The 21925-nt window shown below is 39.4% G+C and overlaps 1 protein-coding gene across 2 annotated transcripts; it reads right to left on the bottom strand.

The window, feature by feature from the left end:
- Window positions 1–351: 351 nt before the first annotated feature.
- On the bottom strand, window positions 352–8916 carry lnpa (limb and neural patterns a). 2 transcript variants are annotated; one of them, XM_080018630.1, is made up of 13 exons: window positions 8836–8916; window positions 8215–8298; window positions 7446–7487; window positions 6111–6298; window positions 5959–6017; window positions 5839–5879; window positions 5176–5256; window positions 4700–4751; window positions 4391–4612; window positions 3202–3307; window positions 2597–2667; window positions 2096–2278; window positions 352–1343 (listed from the first exon to the last, which is right to left on the bottom strand). In XM_080018630.1, exons 2-13 carry the CDS (start codon window positions 8239–8241, stop codon window positions 1174–1176), a joined length of 1242 nt encoding a protein of 413 aa, XP_079874756.1. In that variant the 5' UTR covers window positions 8242–8298; window positions 8836–8916; the 3' UTR covers window positions 352–1173. The 2 variants fall into 2 exon arrangements, with proteins under 2 accessions (XP_079874756.1, XP_079874757.1); XM_080018631.1 differs by having other exon boundaries at window positions 352–1339.
- Window positions 8917–21925: the final 13009 nt, after the last annotated feature.

Genomic DNA, 21925 nt, shown 5'->3' with positions numbered 1-21925 from the left:
AATTGGCCTACTAATGAAAACGGACCGTTTGAACATGTTCGTCTTAATGTGAGTGGGCGAGCACCGCGGGGTAGATACGAGCAAATTACATGACAAAAACCACACACGGCTTATCTTTCATTTCTGCATTATTGGTGCGCCTGCCTCCCACATTTTGCTGAAAATAAAATTACCTGTGCTGCATATTTCCAGAAACTCATTGGAGGTATTCATTTAAGTGCTATTCACATCTTCCATATCCTCCGTTTGAAATATTAATTAGCGCCCATACCTTTTCCCACAGTGCAGGAGTTTCTACGTTTATTCATTAGATAAAACATGCATTCAAACACGATGGACAAACGCAACGGCTGAAACTAAAATGTTTGTACTTTATTGTCTTAATATATTTATACATTTAAAAAGGCAATGATATCCAAGCATTTTTGGCAACATTACAGACAAACTGTATGTAGGAAAGGGGTGGGGTCCTGGGTTACTGAATAAATGAGGAACAAAGAAAAACAGAATGTTGCCTCATGTGCGCATATCACGGCCTTCAAATGTGAAGGCACTAAGGACAAGCACATCTCATTCCCCCTTTTCCCTGTAATAAATATAAATGTGTAAACATCATCTCCATTTTGCTAGACAGTACTCAACGTATTCCAATACCATCATGAAAGGCACAGCATTAGACACTCACAATAAATATTTCCTATAAATAAAATATAAAGCAGTGAGGTTTTCAGCAGTTTGATGCAGAGTACTATACATTCAGTCAATAATCCAAGAGCATAAGCAACAGTAACCTTAAATAAAACAAAAATAAAACTTAGAATATGTAGTAAATAGTGACTTACACATAAAGCAAAACAAATAAAAACAAGTTACATTAATTACATGTTTAGCTTCCCATTATGAAATTATAAAGGACATGTAAACAGATAAGTTTATTTTTGCCAACAACTGCTAGACTTCTTGTGATCGATTTCATTACAACTGCTCGTAAACAAACAAACAAAAAAAAAAAAAAAAGCTATTCTGAAAAGAAAAGACCAAATGTAAACTGAGGCTTAACTATTGTCTATTTAACATGTTATTTCATCCCACAACACTGACACACTAACCATCATCACATTTCCTCAGAGAGAGAGAACAAAGTGTTGAAATGACGTGAATGAATGAATGAATCTACTCCACTTCCATGGCAGACACATTGTGCTCCTCGTCAGATTTCTCTGAGGGCAGATCCTGAGACTCTAGGGTGTCGTGATCGTCTGATTCAGAGTGGCCTTCTCTGGTCGGGGTCGCCGGGAGTGGGGCGTCCATTTCGGCAGAGAGGTCATCTGGTTTACTCCTTCCTAAACAAATAAAAATAAAACAGTTAAGTAAGTCGAGACATCAAACCATTCATTTTGGATTTGAAACCCCCCCCCCCCCCAAAAAAAACCAATCAATTTATTTTGCATTCAACGTTACATATCTGCAATGACTTCTCTCAGCAGTCATATAGGGTTGCTAGCAACAACGATTTTTCAATTGATTACAGTATTGCTTATTGTATTGGCGAGTTGAAAGTATTAATATAAAGTATAGAATTTATCATCAATATTTTGTGATTTTATTATTAATAACGATAACATCCTGTTAGTGATATCCAGGATGAAATGATGCATAATTAGGGAAATTGTCAGCAACAAGACTAAAATATAGATCAAATCAAGCATCAACACTAGATTACACACATCTGCAACTCCCCCCGGGGATGAATAAAAGTATCTATCTACACATACCCAGTAATATATATCAAGAGCCCACTGGAGCCCCAACACCAACAGCCTCAACAACCACACACACAAAGATATTGTCAAGGAGGGACAATACCCCCCCCCCCCTCACAGAAAAGCAGTCTGGCAACACAGTTCCTTCATATATATATATATATATATATATATATGCTTAAACATTATTTAGTTATTTATTTATAGAATGTGCAATAATGACGTTTTGATCATAGTTTCAGAACTATGAGACATGAGTGGAGGATTGGATTTAACCATGTCTAACAAAAATCTTGTGACTGGTGATTTAAGCAGAATGATCAGATACACACCTGCAGCACACTGACCATCATCCAGATCAGGACCGGATGAGGATGAGGATGATGATGGTGGTGGTGGTGGTGAAGGTGCTTCAGCCGACATCCTGCACTCAGCGAGCCCCTCGGGGAGCCTGGGGGCTTGCGCTCTGGTCCTTCTCGCAGGGTTTAGAAAATAACAGTAGGCGCATCGGAAGGCTGGAGAAATACGCACAAAACACAACTCTGTCATGCAGTGTCGTCAATCATTCAAACGTATTCAAATGAACAGATTAATATATATGAACGTAAAAACCAACAATAAAAGAAAACGCCCGAGATGCATAAACATTTTGAATCGATATGCGGAGCGAGTTTGCATATTCAATCTTGTTCCGTTTTTGCTAACAGAGGTCGGTTATGGCGGAGGCATTTAAGAGCCATATGATATACTGTGCTGCCAAATGCTAGAGGGCAAATGAAGGCAGAGTGTTTGATGGAGACTGACAAAGAGCCTTGTGTTTCTCTAAATCTTACCAACATATTCAAATTCCTCTTTTAATGCCATGCCGTTATGGGACAGACACTGCTGGCATATGAGAGCGTATCTAGGAGGGAGAAAGAAAAAAAACAATCTGTATGAAAATGCAGACATGGAATGACATTACAAAGACAATCATTTTATTGATACAAATCACATTTTGAAAAACCCAGTGTTCGTATTCCGGTTTTACAATTATTAAGTAATTTATTACGCAATCCTGTGGAGAGAAAAATACACATAAGCATTTTATAATTAAACACTCAACTTCATTTTTCGAACCAAAATAACAATTTGCCACTAGCCCTGTGTGAAAGTCGATTTATGTTGATGCCAGTGGTTGGGCTGGTGGCAATTACCAATTGTAAGAAAATGTTCATCTCTAAAAGCAATGTGGTATCACTGCAAAATCAAATATGGTCAAAAACAAAAAAATGTATCTCCTATTAAAATAAGAGAAGAAATCTATCATTACCAAACCTTCTTAATAAGAAACTTTAAACAAGGACCTTAAGGAGCACATTAATAACCTGAAGGTTATAACATGAGGGTATGAAACAGTTTATACACCATCGGTATGTGAGACGCTGGAGCCTCCTACCTGTTCTGAGGTCCGTCTCCAACCAGGTACTCGATGACCCTGTCCATCGTGCCCCTCTCCCTGGGGAGCACAGGCCTGGCCAGGGGGGGGCCTGGGGGGTGCATCCCTGTTCCAGGCATAAGACCAATGGCCATTAGCTGCACGCAGTCTGCGGTGCTGAATACAAATCGGCCCAAACGAGGCCGGCTGATGGAACAGCTTGTTGCGAGGCACAGTTTCCCCAGTTATCTGCGCAAGTCATGATAAGTGTTGCGGAAACCTGAACCCTTTTTCATAATGATCTGAAACTGGATTTCACTTGCAAAGCACGGCTAGACTCCCCGCTGTGCTGGCGAGTGGTAATTAATATAATCTAACATCAAGAGCAATCATAAGAAGATGACTGGTCATTTCTGCGAGACTTGGCAGAGTATCGGTATCCTGCTGGTTATTAATTTACCAACATATGGAAACTCTGTGGTGACTCTTTGTATCAAATTGCTTTTCACTTTCAATTTCACACGGAAGCAGCTGATGGCATCAAGTCATGCAAGTCATTTGTGAGATGGGTCCAATGCCAAAGATAATTTTAACAGGCATTAAGAGACATTTAGCGAGATTCCACCACCATTGCCCAGAGAACAACTGCGGGTCTGGCTAATTAATCACAGTTAAGGTAATTTTAACTCACGCATACCTCACAGTTGGCATTTCACATAGCAATTACAGAATGTTGTTTCCTCATAGCGTACATTTTCCTGGCTCCTATTTGCATCTTCTATCAAGTGCTCATAGTCCAGAAATAATTAATATTGAATATGCAATACCTGAGCACTGCAGAGAAAACCTGCATGTACAATAACTGTACTTTAAAAGGATTTCTTAACGTATTAGGTTTCTAAATCAACCACAGATCAAAACCACAGTCGCTGCTTTTAGTCGTTTATATATTTCACACATTTATCTTCTGGCTCCCAACTTAAGGGAACCTTCATACTTCCTACCTTCGTTTGTGAGAGAGGTTTGAACCTTTTAGTACAAAGATTTAAAAGTACATTCACACAATTACCCACTACACCTCTCCCACGTACCACCTTCGCTAACAACACGCCGCAGAGCCTAAAGCAGCTGGGGACATGAAGGCGGGGAGGAGTAAATCACACCTTAATCGACCACATTATGATGTGCTCCCCGTGTGCAGGTAACTCACCGGCTCCTGGAACAGGTGTGCCAGGGGTCACGGGCCTCCTCATCAAGCTCTGCTGAGCAGCTACAGCCGACAGGCTCCTCTCTGGGGGGCCGCCGGGAGCCGAGTGCGGGGATCGGCCAGGGTAGGTGGGCCCTGAGGCGAGGGGAGGGCGGGCTGCGGAGCTACCAGCAGGGCTCGCCACCACTGGGGGGGCCTTTGGAAAGACGTTACGCTGGCGGAGCTCTGGCGGAGGAGACACTGCAGGTTATTAAACAATGAAAGAAAATGACAAGAAGATATAGATGCTGTCGTCCTGTTTATAGCGGCTACCTTGTCCAGGCTTTGGAGTCAACTGGGGAACGATGAGAGAGGTGTCCAGATCCTACGTAGGAATGAGAGAGAGCATTAGAATATGTGTAATTCAAGGTACTTTTCACTGGAACAACATGACTGGGTGGTCATCTTTGCTTGCTGCCAAACCATATTTATCCCAACTTACCGGTCAACCAAACCAACCCTTTCCCACATGCTACGTCAAGTGGGTTAAAAGTGGAAAAAACTGCAAAGTGCAAAATAATTTGTCCATCGTTAAATGCGTATCGAAAGCGTTACAGTTCAAAGCATCATAGGAATAATAAGATACTACTATTACAGCATTAGTACTAGTACTGAGTATTATCAGTTGTTTATTTCTAACAATGTTTAATGGTATTGATGATTCTTGTTTATTCACTGAACCTATGTAAAGGAATATGTTCAGTGTGAATTTTGTGTGAACAAGTGTGAATCATAAAACAAATACTTACTTTTTTCTTGGTATCAGGATCAAACCTTTCCAAAATCATTTTAGCATTCTTATATGTCTCAGTCTCCATAACTTCTTCAAGCTGTAGGGGGAAAAAAAAAGATTATAAATTAAAAGATGTGGAGAACTTCTGTGCGTGGAAGATTAAAAAAATTATAAAGTGCAAATCAGACAATAGATATAATTCATAATGCATAAAAAGAAGAAAGTTAATAGTGAGCAATATATTCCTGAAGTTTGATCAAACACATGAAAAGCTTGTTTGTTTTGTATAGAGTACATACTACAGACATTTAATATGACCCTGGCCTCAGTTGTTGACATTTCTTTTTTTTTTTTTACATTTACATACATGTATGACATTTTCTGTTAGGCATCTAAAGAATCTGTCAATTTTGATATCTTCGAACAAACATCCAGATTTATTCATTTTAATTTGAAAAATATTGTGGTGACTTGGACATAATTTATACAGGTTGTGACAGGGATTTTTTGGGGTCACCATATGGGTACGCATCGAGAGTGATTTATTCAATAATATTTTTCTAACTTATTTGCAGTAATGATCAACGTTGTTTCACTGAGCAAAACATACAACATGGACATATTCTCACCCCCATTGTTTAGGCACAACAAAGTAGAGAATAGTTAGATAGAAACTTACTATTTTCCTTTTTTGTGCTTTAAGGTCTTCTAATTTTTCATCTGAAAAAGAACAGTTTAATTAGAAAAACTATTGTTTAGTGTGATTAAGTTTAGTTCACAACCAAATTCAACGCCTTACCGTTTTTTTTCGTTCTTTGTGTAAAGAGAGCAATGAGCATCTTTCTCAGTAACCACACTCTAAAAAGGTCAAGTCAAGAACACATTTTGAATTACTTATGGAAAGCGGGTACAACTGATTTGACTCCTGATGTGATTTTCAGGTTTACTTACAGTAATGGAAATAGTACGAAGGGAAGCGAGAGCACCGCCCGCCCAATCAGCCGCTCGGGCAGGTACCAGAAATAAACAACAGCACACGTTATCAGGAAGAGAAGAAACGAGTAGAGGAGGAGTCGTCCGACCCAGATTTTCAACTGCTGCTGATACTTTTCACCGTGTTGCTCCAGCACCTGAATATCCTGGAGGGGAAAAAAAAAAAAAAAAAAGACAAATACACACTGAACCGTCGAAAAGCTGTTGCATTTAGTCAAATATTCCAAAAAAAAGACGTGAGGCTGTGCCGGTGTGGAGAACGTCTGTGTGTGGAAGTTTATTTTGCTCAACTTCTTCCACTCACTACAAAGCCCTGGGCATCTAATCAGATTGTTGAACAATTCCTCATAATATACCCGTTGGGCTTTATTACCGCCATGATTTGATAATATGTACTGTTTTGAGCGTTTTACCACATTCAATTATAAAAATGCTCATCGGACCAGGAAACTCAGTAAATTAAAACATTGCTGCAAACAACTCAGTCAGGTCATGTGCAAATCCCCCCTTTGGCAAGTAAGCGATTCTCATCTTGATAACAAACGAGACATTCAACTCTTTCAAAAAAAAAATAATAATAATAAATGAACTCAAGTGAAATAAACACCATCCCCTTCATTCTTTTTACTGTTCATGTCAAGGGATGGAAACCATTCCAAGCAGAGGAATGAGTTTCAAAAATTGCATGAACCGGACAAATCAAATATGTGTCTCTTATCGATTCCAGCTACCGATTCTTACTTCTTGTGGCCAACTTCTAATGACATAAACGCAAAAATAAACAAGACAATTTCACTTTGTTTTCACGATATTGAATAGTGATGTATTGAATGGAGCGTGCCTGCCCGAGGTACATCGCATGTAATACGTATTTGGGTCTGTTTTGTATAAACGTTTTCCAGGCAGGCGCTCATTGTTGTGAAATACTGCTTTCAAAAGCGGAAATCTCCCGCCACATCAACCACAAATTAAAAACAAACTCTTCCTCTGTGCATTCTAACATTCTTGTTTTTGGAAACAACAACACTTTATAGGTTTGCTCATATTCCGCGCATTCTACAGCGCACGACGCCGTACCTAAAACTCACACAAATACTTTTTACACCTATTCCTATTTAAAGTTTTATTTTTTTTCCCCAACCGCATCATTTTAGCGCCTCGTCGGCAAAAGTAAACAACTCCGAAGAACCTAACGCTCACAAGTCCGCGGTGCAGGGGTTCTGCGATGGAATTTGAATGAAGAGAAAACTCATCTGGATAGAACACGGCTGCGGGAACTCGGTCATAACGTACCTTATCGATTCCCTCCAAAACGTCCACGGTCGACGGTTTAGCCTGGAAGGTTAAAAAAAGAAACGGATAAAAATTACATTTTTCAAAGAGGAGACAAGAGGAAAATAAAATATTTCTGGCACAAGACCAGTACTATTGAAACAACTTAGAGGGTTCCCTTTTTTATCTGTCAGTTTGCATAACATCCGCTATGAGAGAGAGAGTGTGTGTGAGTGTGAGTGTGTGTGTGTGTGAGTGTGTGTGTGTGTGTGAGAGAGAGTGTGTGTGTGTGTGAGTGTAGCACACATCTCACCAGGCTCTACTTGTTCCCTTTCAATATAGCGCTTTGGGTTCAAGTGTGACTAAAGTACAAACTGCAAAGTGAGATACAGAGATTTCGGGATAAAGCCGTTATCTGAATTTCTGCCAGTCGCTTGCACTTCCTCCTTGCCGAATTTTGAAAGGGGGGGGAAACCGACGAACTACTTCTGTCGGAAAGCCACAGAATGGATTCAGCATTTCAGGAGGGTTCAATCGTTCCCAAATAGTTCAACTTGACCGTTATTTAATGACAAGGCGTCAGCACCATTAGAGAATGTACGACGGTGACTGTTGTGATCCTAGTCTCACCGCAGGTTTGGACAAGAAAAACAGTTCACTTTTTAGTTGTTAAAATAGAATACGCTGCATAGGTATAGCGGACTATTCCAAAAACGGATTTCACTGGTACTTAGTTTAAACCGTGACAAAACAAAAAGGACTTTCACGTAAAAAGCGGTGTTGTACCGACCCTCCACCGAGAAACCACAGCCCCCATGTTGATGGTCCGTGTACGAGCCCTCTCAGTTCTCTGAAAACTGCAGATCTTTTCCACCTGTTGATGAGAAAAGTTGGTTATGTCCAACATTCAACGGCCTAACAACCGCAAAACACAGCCCATCGCGGCGAACAGGGATCCACGCGGCGTGTCTATCACCGTGCATCCACTACAGCGGTCTGCAAACGCCTCCGTATTTCTCCACCGAGTCTGATAAACTATCTGGATTTGCTAGCGCTGCGCAGTTCGCCGAACGTAAGCGGAACCGGGGGCACCTTTAGACTTTTTTGTTTGCCCCCCTTTTTTTTTTTGTTATTACTGTCGACGGACTCGACATGTCCTGTTACGGCGAACGGCGCCAACTCACTTTGACGGGAAGAGTTCACCGCGTCAGCCCCCGCACCGCCACCCCCGCTACCTGATGTTTGTGATGGCGTCGCCACAGGCTAGCTGGCCGGCTAGCAGCCGCTCATTAGCCTGTGCTAACACTTGGTGATAATGAACACCGCGCTGCTCCCCCCGCTGCGTCAACAAGCCAGGAGGTTTTAAAAGCAATGTCGCCGCGAAGTTTACGTTTATCAAAGTCTATTTCACCTTTTGCAGAGAACTTTTTCTTTATTGGCGACGGTGGGATTCCTCCGTTAACCCTGTTCGCTGCTGCACAGGACCGGGGGGGGGTGGGGGAGTGTCCGGAGAAGAAGGAACCCGGCGCCCGGTTTAGAACGCTTAAGATATCAGGTAGCGTCTTCCACTGTTTTCAACTGCTGATGGGCAGTTGATATTATGATAAAAAGTAAAAACAAATAAATACATTAAAAGAACAAATAATAATAGTAAATATAATAATAATAATAATAATAATAATAATAATAATAATAATAATAATAATAATAAGTAAATATATCAGCGGAGAGTTTTGTTCTGTTCCTTCTCTCTTGTTTTATGGGAGAAGGAAATTGGGAAAGGTAAGTTTATTTGCACAGCACTTTTATTCCACTATGGCAATTCAAAGTTCTCTATATAAGGAATCAAATAGATTATATGAAGTTGAAGAAGAATAAAAGCATATATTACAACAGAATAGAATAGAATATCTCTTCATTGTCCTTGTACAAGTAGGATACAAGGAAATGAATCCGCATCCTACACCCAGGAGTGCGCAGTGCAGCGCCCGGGGCCCGGGGCCCGAGTCCGGTTGTATTGCCGGTGCCTTGGTCGGGGGCACCGACATACATGTCTTACGATTGTACTTTTGCGCTTTCAAAACAGGCCTCCACTCTGCTCCCACTCAGTGGTATGTGACCTTGATTATATTTGGCCATGCTCTCATCACTGGGACGGCGGTCATCCGATCCGGCTCAGGACGTTGCCAGCACCACAGCTTGTTAGTGAGGATATGTCATTGACTCAACGTGTACAGATACGTAGGCCTACTAAGCAAATAAAAACCTTTCTTAAAATCTCGATTTACAATGTAAAAAAAAAACGACCTGTGACCTCAACCTGTGTTCAGACCCCATTTGAGAAGAGTTTGTCTCTGGGAGCCCAGTCTGAGAAGATTTATATCGTTAGATACGATTTAGTCCAAACCTCAACACCTGTCTATACTGTAGTTTTGGGAGATAACAGTGCAACTATTGATCATTCTGTTCGGGACCCCCTGGAACCTCATGAAGGACCCCTGGGGGTCCCATGGCCCCATGCTGAGAACCAGTGATTTAGACCTAAAAATTAAAAAAAAAAGTATGCTAGACCTAAATAAGTATGCTATTTATATATTATTTCCTTTCCCAGCCACAAAAGTTCTGTTTTATTGTCTCATAGGGTCTGCCCGAACAGACACAACCAAGTGTAGCGGACGCATGATTCAAAACCTGGATGAGATTGGGAAATGTTTTGTTTTTTTCCTCCTGACTCAAATTAAGTTGTTAAGGGCAAATAATAAGATAGGATAAGATAAGATCCAATCTACAGGATGAAGGGAGCCCTCTTTAAAATGCATACTCCACCATTCCACACAGGTAGTAAAAATGACCAACAATAACACGGAAGAATATGAATTCCCTGGGGAGACAATTAAAATTTGTGCACTGGTGTAATCAATCCTTAAAATGTAACTTTCAGAATATATTTTATATGAGTAAAGCCGAGATAAATGTACATGTTGCTAATACTGCAGTCCTTGATGTTAGTGCATGCAGCCAAGTTACTTCTGATTTTCAGGTAAAGCATATTTGTATCACAGAGAATTTTTTAAATATTCATAACATTAAAGTTAAATGTTTGCAGTAAACAAACACTCATTAGGTGAAATAATGGGAGTCCCCTCTTGGCAATTTCCTAAAAAAATGTAAAAAGCTCATTTGCAGTAATATTATGGGAAAATAACTACAAAGTAAATGTTTTATTATATTTAAGTTTTTTCAAAATTACCAGGAAAAGAGATTCACACTTGGTCGGTGTAGAATAATAGTCCACTGTTGGTAATATAGGAATGTATTGTGTGTGTGTGTGTGTGTTTGATCGTCTAATGGCCAATTCAGGAAAGTTGATGACGAACAGAAACGTTAAGAGTATTTTTTTAAAGTTGATCCTTCCTCCATCCTTTCCTTTCCTCCTTCCCTGCTCCTTCCTCCTTCCTTCCCTCCGGCCTTTGCTCCTTCCTTTCTTCCTTCCTGCCTTTTTCTCTTGTTCCCTCTTTTCTTCCTCCCTCCCTCCATCCTCCTCATTCCTTCCTTCCTCCCTCCCTTCCTTCATTTCTTCCCCCCTTCCTTCCTCCCTCCATCCTTCGTCTTTCCATCCATCCATGCCCCGTTCCTTTTCTTACTCCCTTCTTCTTCCTTACCTCTTTCCAATCTTCCTTACTCCCTATATTCCCTACTCCATTCTTCCCTCCTTCCATTCCATCGTCCCTCCCTTCCCTCCCCTCCATTCCTTCCTTCATTCCATCCACCCTTCCTTCCTGCCTTCCCTCCTCACATTCTGCCTTCCCTTGTTCCTTTCCTCTTCCTTCGTTCACTTCACCCCTTCCTTCACTCCCTCCTTCCTTCCTCCCATCCTTCATTGCGTCTTCCCTCATTCCTTTAGTCCTTCCTCACTCCCTCCTTCCTTCCTCCCATCCTTCATTGCGTCTTCCCTCATTCCTTTAGTCCTTCCTCACTCCCTCCTTCCTTCTTCTATCATTCCTGCCTTTGCTCCTCCCTTTCTTCCTTCTTCTTTGTGACATCAGTTCCGAATTCCGCATCATGAATTTGTATTGCTGACAAAAACTTAAACTGCTAATCAAGTGTTGATGTAAATTAAATGAAAACCATCCTATGCAAAGGCCAGACCCCTGAACAGTGTTCTCGCAAACTTTGGAGGCGAACGCAGGAATGGTGTGCTCTGCAAATCCTAACACACAAACACATACACAAACGGACCGTCGCCCAATTATAGTAGTGGGAGGGATGGGATGAGATGGGCTGGGATGGATGGGATTGGATGGGATGGGAGGGATGGGAGTGGGGTGGGATGGGATGGGATGGGATACGATGGGATGGGCTAGGAGGGTTCGGATTGGGATCACGACTAAATTGATGTGAACGGATCTTAAAACATTTGTTATCCATTGAGATTATAGGCTACCGTATGATTGCTACCATTAAACATTTAGTAACGACACATTTTATTAACTTCAAATATATTAAAATATTAACTTATGTGTGATGGGCATTTTGGGACTCCCTAAATGTGAGTCCAAGCCTGATAGCCTAATAAAGCAGGATTGCTACAAAAGAGGCAAGGCAAGTGGATTACTATTACAATCCACTGTATTCTCCACCAGGGAGTTCCACCTGGCTGTGAAATCTAAATTGTAATACGTGCAAGTAGATAGAACCTTACAACATATTACTATATAAACATATCTACGTACATAATGTAATGTCATGTATATACCCCATATATTGTTATTTGATATATTGTTATCAAATGCAGTTCAGCTCAGTGTTTAACTCAGTTGCAAAAAAACTATCGAGGATGTGCCCGCAGCTCGGGCGCAGACACCTGGACCATCAGGAGGGTAATTTAGGTATTTAGAAAATGCTTTTGTTCTTTTGTTGAAGTTAATTTGTTTGGTCCTTCATTACACAATAAAGTAATTACCTAGTTCCAATGTGGGGTTTTTTTTATGAGATAATGACATAGGCTGTTCAGATGTTCCCTTCTTGGGATGTTAAACATTCTCCAACCGTTAACTTTGCGATTACATCAGTTTACTGAACAACAACACCAACTGTCACGCCGCTCACCGCAACTTTCTGCAGTGCTGGGTGTGTGCGCATCTCTTCACGCTCCGATTTGTGAAAACTGTCTCTACTTTATTTGACAACACAAATACGATGCAAAAGCTCAGTTGCTTTAAGTTGTATGCATATTAAACAGATATCTTCCATGTGTGACAGGCCAAGAAGCAGTAAACTGATCTAGGTGGACACATTGTCACTGGACTGGATAAATAGTAAATGTTAATGTGAACATTAATGCCAATTTAGACTTTAGCTCCTTCGTTTTCTGCCACCAAGTATTGTTTCAGGTCATTTTCCATCCATCAAAATTAAACTCATATCAGTGCAGTTAGATCCATTTTAACTGGCATCACTGGCTCTGCACTGCTCCTCATGCACACTAATCATCTTTCACTCCACTAACAAACCAGTTTACATCAATGGTCATGGAAAGCCTACGGACTCCTATGGAAAAGATTGGACCCTTTGGAATTTCCAAAAATGAAAAGGCAGAACTCTCTTCAGACCTTGACCAGATCCAACAACTCTCTATACAGTGATCAACAAGAGATTGCATGGCTTGAGTAATTGGCGTTCATTATAAATAATAATAATAATAATAATAATAATAATAATAATGCAAATAAAAATAGATGATGTGGCAGTTATGGCAGTATATCTGCATATTGTGCTGTATTGCTGTTCTGTTCATTGTTACTGTATTTCTGGGCCGTACTGTTGTATACCGTACTGTATATCTCTACACACACTACCTCACTTTATTCACATGCCACTTTAATGCACATATCTGCATATACATAATAGCCTATCCCATATACATACGTCTATTCCCTTTATTTCTATTTTGTACCCCCACTCTGCATTACCTTTGAGTTCTTATTTTATTTTAGTCTATATTATTTGACTTACTTACTGCATTACGCCTTTGGAATCAGTTAGTTAGTCAAGTAGAATTTTTTTGGTACTGTTGTGTTCAATCTAGAACATACTGTGTGAGTAATCACCGGGTGCGTAGCATTGACATTTCATTGCATATACAGTATGTATGAAAGTATGTTTATGTATGTGACGAATAGACCTCTCGAATCTTGAATCTTGAGTTTCGCCTGCCACACGGCACCCGAGTGGCGTTTTCAAGGCCCTCCAGCATAGAGACCCAGACGATGGGGTTGAAAACACAGCAGTTTATCGTAGCGAGTGGGCAAGGTGGAACAAGCCTGGAGCAGATGGACAACATTTCATGACCAGGGGTCCTCTGTGTGTCTGGGGGGGTGGGTGTTTTACCTGTTGCTCGATGATTAGTCTAACGAGCTACAGGTGTACAGCCACCCTGATCCTGGGCCCAAACACCTAGACCCAAGACAGATGTGGGTGCTCTAACCACACCATCGCCACACCACAGATGAATTAACAGGAAATAAAGAGCTGAAAATGATTATTTATTCTGCCCTTGCTAAATTGCCTAAATATGACTCCACTAAAAAACTATTTCCCCATGGGGACAATAAAGTTTATGATGTAATCTAATCTTTGTAAAATTCTTATTATTATATTCACCTTGGAAGATAAAGATTCTTCACATTGGAAAACAATTCTAATGGTGCAAAAAAGATGTGTACTGTACAAGAGGCACAACGCTATATCTGTTTTATTTAAAGGACAACTCTCAGGGTAAATTGATCACGACCCTTCGCCGTTCCAGAGGTCAGTGACCCACGTGTCTGATCACATTTGTGCCAGATTTCGCAAATTTAAATAAAGAGACGGCAAACAGATTATCCCACCAACACAGAAAATAGTCCTACTTAAAATTGACTTCGGTGAGAAACACTCCCAAGGTCCTTTTTAAAAGAATATATTGAGAATTCTGTGCGTTGAATTTCTTATTAGTATGAAGACTCTGCCCTGCTTGACTGTGTCCTCTTTGCTTCCACAGCGAACAACAGTTCAGCAGCTTGTTGAACTATAGAGGGAACAAGCCACAATAAAAAGCACAGCTAATGCCTTAAATACGCAGCGAGAGCTGAACCGGCATGTTGGAGAGTGTGTAAACACAACTTAAATATAGCTGTTCTAGAAAAGTTGGCTCTGAAAACATTCCTTCGAAAAACTGAACTAGAGGAGGGTGGAAAGCAAATGAAAGACAAACCCTTCGACCATTGTAATTGGAAACTTCACACTCTGAAAAGGCCAAGTTACAGAACAGAATCATCCTAATGAGCCCATTTCTATTGAAAGTATCCACTGGTCAAGAGTCCTTCAGCTGGATTACTTTGTGGCACTTTACACTTTACAAGTGGACAACCAAGCTTTGTCAACACAGAGAAAACAGTCTCCAATTAAAACAGATAGCTGAGAATTCTACTAAGGCCAAATGTCATCCCATAATATTGCTCAGTGAACGTCAAATGTAACACAAATATGTATTATTGCACCTTTAACATTTGGGTACATATCTGGCTTTTTACAGTGAAGTAACTGTTATCTTGATGTTGAATTAACATCTAGACTTACTCGGATCATATGCACAACATTTCTGATTGTGTTATTAATCATGGGTGGCATTCTATAGCTTACATGGGAAACTTACTTAAATGTTATTACGGCACAATTGCTTCAACTTTTGATGATTTTTTATTTTCTTTCATTTCCTCCCTTGGTATGTCAACTACACTACAACTACTCTCACAGCTCACAGCTCAACAACACAGTTGGCAGATATATTGTTATTTACATGAGACAAAGGAAACTAGTGTATGGCCTACACTGTTGCTATAACCTAAATACATAGGCTTGATAAAAATATCCTTCATTTGATCAGTGTAAAAATATTTCACTCAAACCTTCAAAACTCAGATAAACTTCATGGTGTCAAATAGATTGGATTGTGTAGGTGATGAAACTTTGTGTGAATGCAAAACTGGAAGCCAAGATCAGATCAATGACAGGAAACTGCAGCACTTCAGGGATTGCACTGTAGATACTGGAATGCCTAAATGTCGCATATATTTTCAATTACAGCAATTTTTCCATCATCCAACAAAGTTTAATCAATTTAAGTAATAAGCTATTTCAAAAACTAAAACTCACTAATAATTTTTTCATGTCTTACCTCTTTAGCCCTATAACTAGATATGTGACAGTGAGGGGAAAGCTCCTCCCATCTCCTGCCAATCCAGCAGCAGTGTCTCAGGGCGGCTTTATGCAAATTATAGGTCAAAGATTATTTGCTGTAATCCAGAATCTAGGTAACACCTGGGGCCACGTTGAATTTTTTGTTATTAATGGTGTTTGGTATGTATTTCCAGTAAGGAACTCTGTCAACAAATATAAATTAGAGAATTGATAATGCATTGTCAACACAATTGACAAAGTGTGTTGAAACTGGAATGAGATAATATTGCACCTTGAACTGTTAACATATGTTACAACTATTTTATTTTGACACTTCATTGTTATGTATTCCGTTAAGATGCACTTATTGTGTGCTTACATCAGGCACCTCACATACAGATACTCTTAGTACAGCCAAATCTTGAATGTATAGCATGAAAATATGACTCAAGACTTAATATCAGTATTGTATCTATGGATGGGAAATTGTGACTGAGCATTTCACTCATTTATTTAAAACATTGCATTCTGTGGACATGTTGTTTTTACATCAAGTCTGATATAACAAAATCTAACTGAAAATATAATGTCAATTTCTAAGGTGAAATGGACTCCAGCTCATTCCTAAATTGTTTTAAACATAAATTGTGTTTCATTAAAATGGTCAATGTGCATGACAACATGCACACAACGCAGGTTTCCTCCACCAGCCTCTACTGCAGGCTTTCCTCTACTGACGTCTGGTCTTTGGGGGGAAGGTCCAACCAGCCGAGAGTTTTTTAGCATATAGTTATAGTCAGGCCATCCTACTCCTTTCCTGTCTATTGCTGGGGAAAAAAAATGTATAATGATAAATGTTCATCATTCAACTATTGCCATTAGTAGCATCGTTGTTTGCTGGACAATGCTGCATCTGGATTGACATGGTGCATGACCAGTTTCAAACTATTCCACAGCACTATATTCTAAAAGCGAGTATTTTGTAAAATGGTTGCACCATAAAACAATGATATTTCCAAACCCTTCATTGTGGTGAAGGGTTTGAAGTAACTGTAGTCTTACTTTGGTCACAAAAAAAAAAATCGAAATTATGTAAAATATATAAGAAGAATGAATCAAATTATGTATATTGTATATTGTGTCACAATAGTATCAAAAGCAAAAGAGGTTCTGTAAATCTTGATTTGGTGATTAAGAATGAATGAAACATTTGACTTGTAATTCCTTTGGGGAATCTTTCATCTTGGGACATGTTTTATTATTCTCAAAGCTAGCTGTATATGTACTTTGTTTTTATTATTAATATCATTATTAATATTAATATTATTATTATTATTATTTATTTATTTATTTAATTTTTATTTATTTATTTATTTATTTATTATACAATTTTTTCCATTTTCCTTTAAAATGCTTGAAAACTGTTTTGCAAAATGTGATTTCCAACGACTTCGGACTTTGGTAACTAAAGTTAATAAATAATAAATGTTGTATTTTAAGAGATTTACGCCAGAGTTGATAGAGGGTAATCATTTACTTTTATTTTATGTTTGATCCAAAACGGTGGTATAAGGAAGTTTGATGTCAACAATACAATGACTTAAGAAACTAAATGGATTTGCAAAGCGAATGGACAGTAATAGCCAGTTCGGATGTCATCCCACAATAAAGAGTCTGCCAAAACCCTATATGTGTAATAAATAATGACTTTGAAATGAAATGTATTACAACAAAATAATTTCGATGCATTTTTAATTTCCATTTTAAAAACAAGAGAGAATAACAATTAGATTATTAGACCATATCTCGGGCAAAGAACATGGGGAATATTCTTTCCACCGATGAAAGCAATTTCTAAAGATAATTGAGAACATGTTTCGATACATATGCATGAAAAGGGGGTTTGTCCACGCGGCCTGTAATTGATTGAGGGGATGACCCGCTATGTTAAATGTTATTTGACAACCATCAAAACGCGCAAAACTGCAAATTGCCCAGCTTGTATCTGAATTAATACCTCATTCATCATCATTATGGGTTGATAAGTTAATTTAACCATTTCATTCTGTCTTAATGAACTATAGTTGAATTAATGTCATGTAATATATGAAAGTAACATTTGAACAGAGGCAATGATTTGAGACAAACACAGTGCAGAGTCTGCTTCTGAAGCATAATTGTGGCATAAATCTCTCCATCAGACAGCGGTGTCCGTGGCGCCCTCGCTGCAGCGCGTTGAGGACGACGTCTAACTGGATTTCAAATGTCAGTTAACGCTTGCAGCCGGATTGGTTTTCTGGTTTTGGCAATATGATGGGATGTGATATTCGCCTTGCATTGCACCAGACAAATGAGTCGACAGCTGGTGTGTCGTTTGTAAATAATACGCCGCATCAGACTCCGCCATGAAGACAATATGCTTTTAAAGTGTGCTGCACGGAGAGTCTCCGGTGCAGTCAGCTCGAACAGGGGTTCCCAAACTTTTTTTCCCCATGGCGATGCCCCCCTCAGCAGACCAAGCTATGGCTGAGGACCCTCCAAAAAAAAAGTATAGGCGTTAGCCGCCTGCAATAGCTCACGCTGTCATGTGGTTTATCGTTTAACTTCGACAACAGTGACAAAAAAATGCCGATCTCACAACAATCTGCCGAATCGTCCACCAGCATCAGTCAGGTTGAGTAGTAAATATATATAGAAAGAAAAAAAAAAAAAAACAATATAAAAAAATTATATATTTATATATATATAATATATTCAAATATTTAAACGAATAAAACCAAAAAATACTGAATATAAAAAAAAAACCGTTTTTGCTGAGGACCCCTCTTGCAATTATTTCTGCAACACCCCTATGGTGCCGCGGATCCCAGTTTGGGAACCCCTCGGCCAACATCTCGCACTGGAAATGACTTCCATCAGTCTCTCTCTGACCAAGATCTTAGGTTACGTGTTGTCATGAGCGCAACAACACAGCGTGGAACCAGCGGATGGGCCTGTTGCTGGCGATGGGTATTCGTAAACCACAGAGCCTGCAGCCACAACATTCTTCAACAACACAAAAACAGAAATAACAACGGAGATAATAAAAAAAAAAAAAAAAAAAATGGAGAACGGGGGATGAACGTGGCAGTGGCGGCGTTGCACCGCGTCCACCATCGTGCCACCAGTCCCGCATTTCCACGTTGAATTCCCCACGTTTCCACGACGCATCCCTTCGCACGCGTCTTCCGCGAGAGGAGTTGTTGCGTTTTTTGTTTTTTTTTGTTTTTTTTGTTTTGGGTCCCCCCCCTTCGTCCACGCCCCCCCCTCTTCGTCCACGCTCGTCTCGGTCGCGCCACCTTAAAATGCGTTTTGGCCCTCCTCGCTCCCCGTAGTTCGGGGTTTTTCTGTCCTCCTGCAGCAGCTGTCACCCCGCATTACTCGCAGTCAGCTAAATGAAACATTATTCTAAACATATGCATCGTAATCAGTTCGGTCACACTTACAAGAACACGCGTTAATAAGGCAATCAATCACCGCGCGGCCTGCACGCGGCTCATAAACAGTGCGTAATGAAGAACTGGAGGCTGCCATGACACGCGCTGATCAGATAATCAATGTCAAAGATGCGATGACTGTCAGTAAATGTGCTTTTCATGTCGTTTCTATAAAATCCCCCAATTTACAACAAGCAGTTCAATTACCCTGAAAATACAGTCAATTAAATAGGGGTGATTGGACAGTAGGGGCGGCATCATCGATCTTTGCATTTCTATCTCGCCGGTGGACGTTTAATTTGGGTTTTCTATTAGCACCGAAATAAAGAAAATATAAAATATATTAAACAAGCCAGCGATTTATTTTCGTGTCAGAAACAATTCGGCGGAGGTGACAGACAGTTTTCTTGCATTTTTATGATGAATTTTTTTTTTTTTTTTTTTTTTTCTTTCTTTCTTCGGTCCTGCCCGTTGGATACAGAACTAATCGTGTTATTGTGGGCAGTGTTTTTCTGGCCTCTGTCTTTTCCTCTTCGCACCTCCATCCATCTCGGTGCCTTTGTTGTTCGGGTTGCAGCCCTCGCTTTAGTAAAGAGCAAGGAAACATGGTGATATATCACGCCCATATTTGCTGCCCTAATCCTATTTCTTTAATGGGGACGTTCAGAAAAGCAACTTATCTCAAAGGCCCCTGGGACCATTCTGGTGCAGGCTATATTTTAACTAAGTGCAATTAACGACAGTATCAGCTTGTATCATTTAGAGGTAATGTAGAAGTAATGGTAAATTATAGGGCCGGAATGACCCGTGATGGCAGGCCTCATATTCCCAGTTGTTTTCACCTAGTTTTAATGAATGTTAGACTCCTTTAGTTAGTTTCCTTGAAGAAGTCGTGTCACCGGTCCTAAACACAATGATACGAGACATTTTATTGTTTAAGTCCCTGGAAAATTGTCGTTTCAATAATTCATGTTACAAAACAATAAAAAAATAAACAACGGAAAATATGAGGAAATAATAAATAAACAAACAAATAAATTAATAAATAATTAAATAATAATTAAATAATAATAATACTAATAATAATAATAATAATAATAATGATAATAATAATAGGAAATATTTTTGTTAATTTAGTATTGTTTTGTATTTTCCATATAGAGAGGCATAAATGTTTGAATGTTTTTTTTTATTATTATTATTTATTTTCCAAGAACAAACACGATCAATAAATAACATAATTTACATTTCATATTGCACATTTTCGCTCCAGTTAAAATATTTCAATTCGTACAGTCATTGACATTTTTAATACAGAGATATAACCTAATGTACAGTTTTCACAGATAACCCTAGGGACAAAGGCCAAAACCATTTTTTACTTTATTTTTAGTGCCCGCGTTTATCAGCCTCTTAAAGCCTTATTCTCTGAGTGGATCTCAATTTTTCTATATCCTTAATTCGGTTTTAATTCGCACGAAATATAGATTATGAATTTGGTTTTATTTGTGAATTCACAGGCCAAATTGTATTCTATGCGATGATCCTATTGGCGCACATCCAGTGTTTTAACATTGAAAACATTCAGCAAGTCACATGAATTAAACAAACCAAAAAAATAGTTAAAATACCCTACGATCCACAAACCATGAAGCCTTTCAGTGTCAGTTTTCAAATATCATTAGGACTATTGATGATATTTGCAAATTATTTCACCATTTACATTTCACATGTTCATAACATGGAGTTGATGTCCCAACAGGAACGAATAAAATCATAGCATGTGGCTCATTTTTACACGCAGAAGACACATTGTAAAGCTATGTCATTTTGTGTGAAATTCGGGCTGGAGGAAAAGTCCTAAAGGTATTACAGATGGAAATACCGGATTTGACTTAATAGGTTGAAAAAAAATCTGTTTTCGTTATTCAAAAAATAGTAATCATAAAATTAAAAAAATGTAAGGGCCCTATTGGGGTATTTTGTTATAAATATTTTGAAATCGGTACATTGTGTGTACCAGGGATGTTGGTTTGCAGGTCTTTTGTATGTCTAATGACTTCCCTCTGCGGGTTGTTAGCAGCTGACAGTGGCTCTCAAAACGAGGAACTTTCCTACAGTGGTATATCCAACCTGCCCCCATCTAGGTGCATGATTGGCAATTTTTGTCATGATCCTCTCGTTATTAACATAAAAATTGACACGATGGACGCGGCGCAAAATTACATGCACCTTCTGCCTGATTAGGGATCTCCCTAGAGTGGTCCCATTGCTGCCAAAAAAATATCCAGTGACTGTTAGAATAAGGAAGGCAGGTTTTCAGCTGCAGGAGAAGAGCATTCTTGTGTTATTTAAAATCTCAAGACAAGAGACGAATTTCCTTTGTGTTCTAAGAATAAAATAATGAGTACAGTTCATCTGTGTTCCTTGGTGCTCACAATTATAACACGTCTTCGTTTTTGAGTTGGTTCCTTCTTTTTTGGTTAGGGAATTTGGAGAGGAAAGAAATTAAAGACAGCTGCCTTTATAAGAAAATCTGAAATGAGACCATCGGTAATAGTGGTTGGCAGAAAATTGGGTTTTAACTGCAGAAACGTCCATAAGAGTGGATTGCAGGTGAATTGCAAATTCAGTGAGTCCTACAAGTGGCGTCGATAATATTATTGTCAAAGAGCAACTTTTAAACTACAGGGAAAACAAATCTGTGGCTCATAAAATAACGCGTTACCATTGATGTGAACTGGCCCAAATGAAACAGAAGAGCGCGAGTAATGGAATGGGTGCGTGCGTGGGCTTCGATAGCAG

This window comes from Zeus faber (genome assembly GCF_960531495.2).
Source record: "Zeus faber genome assembly, chromosome: 18".
Lineage (NCBI taxonomy): Eukaryota > Metazoa > Chordata > Actinopteri > Zeiformes > Zeidae > Zeus > Zeus faber.
The sequence above is the reverse complement of the archived record's forward strand: the minus strand, read 5'-3'. Positions and strand labels throughout refer to the sequence as shown.